Source organism: Sturnira hondurensis, unplaced genomic scaffold (genome assembly GCF_014824575.4).
Source record: "Sturnira hondurensis isolate 20B ecotype Veracruz unplaced genomic scaffold, ASM1482457v3 Scaffold0016617, whole genome shotgun sequence".
In the NCBI taxonomy this organism is placed as follows: Eukaryota; Metazoa; Chordata; class Mammalia; order Chiroptera; family Phyllostomidae; genus Sturnira; species Sturnira hondurensis.
The window spans coordinates 5,476,039-5,482,038 of record NW_028089248.1 but is presented as its reverse complement, the minus strand read 5'-3'; the positions used below and the strand labels follow the sequence as shown (position 1 = coordinate 5,482,038).

Below are 6,000 nucleotides of genomic sequence, written 5' to 3'. Positions count from 1 at the left end.
TAAGTTGCGGGTATGACCCCTGGTGGGGGGGGGGGGGCGGCGCGTGGGAGGCAACTGATCGATGTTTCTCTCTCACATAGATGTTTTCTTCTCTCTCTTTCCCTCCCTTCCTTTCTCTCTAAAATCAATTAAAAACATGTCCTTTGGTGAAGACTTTTTTAAAATCTGAAAAAAGGAAAAAGACTCAGCCCACCATGGCCGGGTCGCTCAGTTGGTGACGGCGCATCCTGATGCACCAGGGTTGTGGGTGCGGTTTGATACCAGGTCAGGGCCCAGACAGGAATCGCTCAAGGGAGCTCCACCCAAATGCAAATACACACACATACAATGCCTACATATAATGAGGGTGCGGAGCTAAGATGTACCACGTGCTGACATCATGCCCAGCACTACCCTGGGCAGTCCTGCTGAATCCTCAAGAGAGCCACTCCAATTGCCCCCCTTTCACAGAAGACTAAACTGAGGCACAGAGAGATTAAGTACCCCCCCCGCAGGCCACGCAGCTGGGAAGGGGGGTTGAGTGCAGGCAGAGGGGCTCCCCTCACAAAGCTCAGCGCCCCCCATCCCCAGCCAACAAGCCCCTCCCTTTCCTGAGCTATGGCATGCAGCAGCTTGCACCCAGGGGCAGAGCCGGGGGTGGGGGGGGTGGTTCTGTGGGGCTTTGTGGGTTGAAACTGGCTGTCTGAGGGGTGTAATCACATTTTCTGCAAAATGAGGCACAAGGTGGGGACGTGGTCGGGGAGGTTGAGCCCCTAACAGGGCTGGCTGCAGAAGGCCTTAGGAGCAGAACTCGCATCCCCCCACCGGGAGGCCCGCGCGGGGGGCGAGGGTGACTGTCCCTGGGGTCCAGGTTTCTCCTTGAAGATGCTGCCAGCAGCCTCTGGGCCAAGCGCCCCCTGATGGCCAGTAGCAGTAGTGTAGCCAGCCTCAGCCCTGGGGTGGAAGGGGCTGGGAAAGGGGAACCCCTGGGGCAGGCACCTGGTGAAGGAGGGTCTTGTGGAGGGGCCGGGCGGAGAGGTGGGCACGTGCCCTTAGTCACGGCTGCCCACGGAAGACTGCTGTCCCCAGCGAACTCCTCCCCCGTGCCCTCTGAGGGCCAGGGCCAGTGGCATCCCACAACACCGGCAGGCTGGGACAGAGACCCTGAGGGTGGCTTTCTCTAGTTTACTGACTCCGAGTCAGGGCCGTTCCTCCGAGATTCCAGCCCCCGAGGATCAGTGAAAGACCTCGGCACCCATGGCCTGGAGGCAGCCAGCAGGGGCCGGGCGTCCGGCTGGCGGCCCGGAACTGGCTGATCTTGCCCCGCCAGGTTTCCCCCACGCCCTGCGGCAGACCTTATGCAAATAGGACCTTGAATTCCTTATCTGTGAGCTGGGCGCAATGGTGACCTCAGAGATTGGGGATGCAGATTCCAGTGGGCCCCTGTCCCCAGGGTGATCCGGATCACATGCCAGGTGGGTTTGGAAAGGAGGGACTTCACCTGTGGACACGAGGGAAGGACTCCGAAGGAGGCAGCCTGGGACAACACGGAGCCCACTGGGCCCCTGACGCCCCCACATGCCCACGACGACCAGCGTGGGCGGGTTTTCTCCAACACTGGCCTCTGGGATTAGACCGGAAGCGCCCTGCTCCCAGCGAGCTGCCCGCACACAGGCAGGTTCGGCAAATGCCTGCTGAGTGAGCAGTGACTCAAGAATCGCCTGGCCAAGCCCCTGCGCACAGGCCCCTGATGGACAGCCCCCCCCCCGCCCCCTGCAGTTCTCCGGCCTTCCCCTGGGGCAAGGGTGCAGCCAGCAGGGGCCGTGTCCTGCATGCCTGCCTGAGTGTTTCCGCTGTGAACCCAGCCGAGAAGGCTTCCATGAAACACGAGACGCCTTGGCGGGGGTGGGGGGGGTGGGGGTGGGGACCTGGATGCCAGGTTGTACCATGCCAACCTCAGGCTCTGGAGTTCTGCCTGGCAGCCAGGGGCCACCCCACCCTCTCACCCACCCTTCCCTCTACCCTGTGCTGTCTCTCCTCTGCACAAGCATCCTCGTGCGTGGCCAGGGCTGACCCTTGGCCCCACAGACACAGCCTCCACTGCCCCTGGGCTTCTCTACCTGAGCACCACTGAGCCCGAGGGCCCCATGCACCCCTGCTGTGGGGCTGCCCCGCACAGTAGGATGCCAGCTCCCTGTACCCCCAGCCGCTACCCTCTGGACGCTTTGAGTTCTCCTCCCCCAGCTGTGAAAACCAAACAAGTCTCCAGACAACCCAAGTGTGCCCCCGGGGGGGAAACCACTCCCCCACACCCCTGAGGACCCTAGGGGTCCACGTCCTGAGGCCTCCTCGTGTCCCAGGACCTGTCCTCGTGCAGCTTCAGCCATCCCGGCCTGTGGTCTGGCCCCTCCAGGCCCCCGTCCCTGTGTGGGAAGCACTGGGCCTTCTGCAGGCTGATTTCCAGGGACCAAGGCTGACGCCCCCACCAGCGAGCTGGCGAGCCCCCTGCTGTGGGAGGAGGGCTTTGCTTCCCTACAACATTTGTTGGTTTTTCTTTTTAATGTTCAAGCTGTCAAAAAAGCATGTTTGCTGAGCCGGGATGTTTGTTTGGGGTTGTTCTCTGGAACAAGATGGAAGGCGGCAGGAATAGCGGTTCTGCGCAGCCCGGAGGGTGGGCGGCAAGCGGCAGGGTGGCCACAGCTCCCAGGGACAGCAAACACCAGGCCTGAGGGGCCCGGTGCCCAGAGCATGCCACCTGCCACCCCACGTAGCCCTGACCTGCCCTTCAACGGGGCCTCGTGACCAGGATCCCTGCTGCTCCCCCATCCTCTCTGCTACGCGGTGCTGCGCAGGGATGTGACTGGGATGTGGGCCACCGGCGGTGCCAGACATGTGGCAGCAGAAGCAGGAGAACTGGCGGCCATCGACTGTGCTGAGGCCACCTCTGCAGGTGTAGGGCCCCGGCAGGAACGCTGGGCGTGGAGACAGCCGGTGGCCACGCCTGTGCATCAGGCCCCCGCCATGGGCTGCGGGGCTCAGGGCACACTGCCTCCCACCTGGCCTGGGGTCCCCAACTCCTGCTGGCAGTGTCATGCCCCCCCTCTGAGGTGGTGACAGGAGGCCGGTGTGGTCTTCCCTGCTCTTAGAGGACAGGCTGCAAAAGTGGGCACCATAGACTCCTGACCGACAGGGACACAGCCTCTGGGCCATGGCCCTGGGCTACGGGGAGGCCAGATTACTGGGCGGGAGGGACGGTGGAAGCTTCCCAGCGGTGGGGGGGTGGTGAACCAACGCTGGTTCCTTTGTCCTTGCCAACGGGACATTCGTGAGTGTGCCAACTTCCCGTGGTGAGGTCCTCAAGCCCTTCCTGCTTCATAGCCGGCCGAGTCCGCAGGACCTTCAGTGCTGCCTGGGCCCAGTGGGCAATGGCTGGGCCCAAGGATGGCAGGAGGGAGACAGGGGGACAGGCAGGCTCTGTGCCTGGACCCCCCAGCTCTCCCTGCAGTGCAGGGCTTCAGGAACCTGAGTGTGCAGGTGGGGAAGGAGCACAGAGCAGGTCTGAGAACTCGCAGCTCCTTCCCGGGGCTTGGGGGTCCTGGCACCCGAGACACCCGTGTGGACACTCCTTCTTCAAAACACCCCCATCCGACCAAAAGGTGCTAGGCAGCACAGTCAGCCCCCAGAGTCTCCCTCCACTCCCTCAGTGACTGTCTGTAGGGGAGGGGGCGGGGGAGCTGCAAGGGGAGGGGCCCCAGCCTTGGCTCCAGCTGCAGGGGAAAGAGGATCCTCTGTGTCATTACTTCCCAGCATGGCCAGGTGGGGGCACTCCAACCCCAGGCCCTGGGGCAGAGCCTGCCTGTGCTGACCTCCCCGGCCTGTCTTTTCCGGAATTCTGCCTCGCATTTCCTGGGGCCAGAGTAGCAGCAAAACGTCTCCACCCGAGGGACTTCCTGTAATCTCTTTGTTCCAAAAGGCGATTCCCGCTCCTGCCGTCCACCACAGGTACGCTAGACCTTGGAACTGTTTGGTTTCCTGTGTTCTCTGGCCATTTCATCTTCTGCCTCATCCCATCCTGTGAGGACAAGTGGGTGGCTGGCTGTTAGAGGCCAGGGGTGGCGGTCAGTGTCATGTTGCTGACCTACAGCCGCCATGTCCGAGGTCTGAGGGGTCCCCGCTCTCTGGGCACTTGGCACCGCTCCCCTGACCCCTCCAGAATCCAGCCTGCAGTGGGCCATCCACCCCACGGGCCGGGGGCTGACACCTGCTGGTGGTCCCAGGGCAGGCTGGGCGGGGGTGAGGCCTGTGTCCAGGGGGCCAAGTCCCCTGGTCCCCCTCTCTGACTTGTCCTGAGCCCCGATGTGCTGTCTGGGAGAGGCCAGGAGGACAACTCCCAAGAGGACACTGGCTGAGACGCTCTGCACTCAGCCAGGCTTTGCCTCACTTGCCCTGAACGAGGGCATGTCCCTCTCTGTCCCAGTCACAAGTCATTCCAAAGCACAGAAGAGTTTCCCTCTGCTCTGCTGCTTCTGTTTGCCTATGAACTAACTGCTTTCTTGACCCTGCTTTCTTGGTGACAGAGAACTTGCCACGTGACTGGGTGCTGCCCCTCAGGCACACAGGGGAGCTACGGTGCTCTCCCCAAAATGAGGACCCGTCCCCAAAACTCTGGGGAGAGCCGCCTTTGGGTGGAAACACTAACACTCTCCAAACTCTCCCTGGAAAGGCTTCCTCGCAGGGCGCCAAGATGCCTGTTTCAAAGAGAGATGTCATGAGGCTGCTCTGCTCCATTTCCGACCAGAAGAAAATGATAGTGCCTGTCCAGCCCTCTAATAAGAGTGCCAGACTGGCTGTAACTGGGGCGCTGATTGGTGCCTTCCTTGCTGGCCCACCGGGACTAGCTGTTGGTAAGTGCCTCGCAGGGGCAGCCAGGCTGGCGGCTGTGGGACACAGGTCTCAGGTGCACAGAGTCCTCAGAGCAGGCTGTGTCCTGTGTGAGAAGGGGTGGCGTTGAGGTGGCCTCTGTGACATGATCTTTGTTACAAACCGAGTCCTGGGAAACACCTGCCTCTGTGTCTGAGTCTCTGACAGGCAGGTGTCTGGAAATGGCCCCCGTGTCCTGCAGACCCAGAGGACACCCTGCCCAGGGACGTGTCCTGCACACTGAGACCTCAGGTTTCCCCTGGGGGGCCCACCCCCATCATCACCATCACAGGTCCCCTCAGGAGGGGCACCCACTGGGGCCCGTGCCATCTGTCAGTTCTCGTGAGCTGGTCAGATCCACCAGTAGGGAGGGCAGGGAGGGCGCCCCCGCTCCCAAACAGTCCAGGGCAGGACAAGCTGCCAACCACCACCCACAGTGTCACCTGTGCTCGTTTCACACCTGCTCCCAGGTGGGAACCAGGATCTGCCCGTGGATGAAGTCTGGCTGATGTCCCCTGCTCCCTGGAGGGAGGGTGCCCTTGCTTCCTCTGGACTCGGAACAGGGACATTTCCCAGGGCCCCAGCTGTGGACTGTCACTCAAACCATGGGCTGTGACCAGAACAACCAGCAGTGAGCAGCACCCTGGGCTGTGACTCCAACTGTGGGCTGGGTGTGTTCTGGCCTCACTTGGGGAGGGGCCTGTGTGATGGGGAGACTTGGGTGACACGTGTCAGTGATGTCTGTCCTCCTCTGGTGGCTCCTTTCCTTCCAGGCCAAGGGCAGCCCAGCCCAGGGCAGCGTGCCTCCTCCCGGGTGGGGGCCTGGCCTCGCCCCACTGGGCAGTGGGTGTGGGCGGTGGAGGGCTGGTCCCCATGTCTCCTGCAGGGTGCCCTCTGGCCCGGCTGCGTCCTTCAGAGAAACTTACATTTGAAGGGTGTCAGAGGAAGAGGGATGTTACAAAGACAAGGGACAGAAGTCCCGTATCCCCCGTTTCAGCCCCCGTGATGCTCATGACTAGGTGACAGGCGCAGTGGTCAGAGCTGGAAGCCAGAGCTGTCCCCTTACGAGTCACTGGTCTGCGGGCTTGGCTTTATGGTGTG

The 6,000-nt window shown here is 62.2% G+C and overlaps 1 protein-coding gene across 2 annotated transcripts in view; it reads left to right on the top strand.

Moving 5' to 3' along the window:
* The first annotated feature begins 3,833 nt into the window (after positions 1-3,833).
* LOC119001167 (protein C19orf12 homolog) overlaps positions 3,834-6,000 on the top strand; it is a 30,918-nt gene continuing 28,751 nt past the window's right edge. For both annotated transcript variants that reach the window (XR_005069498.1, XM_037066415.1), the window contains exons 1-2: positions 3,834-3,981; positions 4,703-4,883. Coding sequence is in view for 1 of the 2 variants with exons in the window: in XM_037066415.1 (XP_036922310.1) it covers positions 4,724-4,883 (160 nt within the window). In the remaining variant the exon portion in view is untranslated. The remainder of the gene's footprint in view (positions 3,982-4,702; positions 4,884-6,000) is intronic.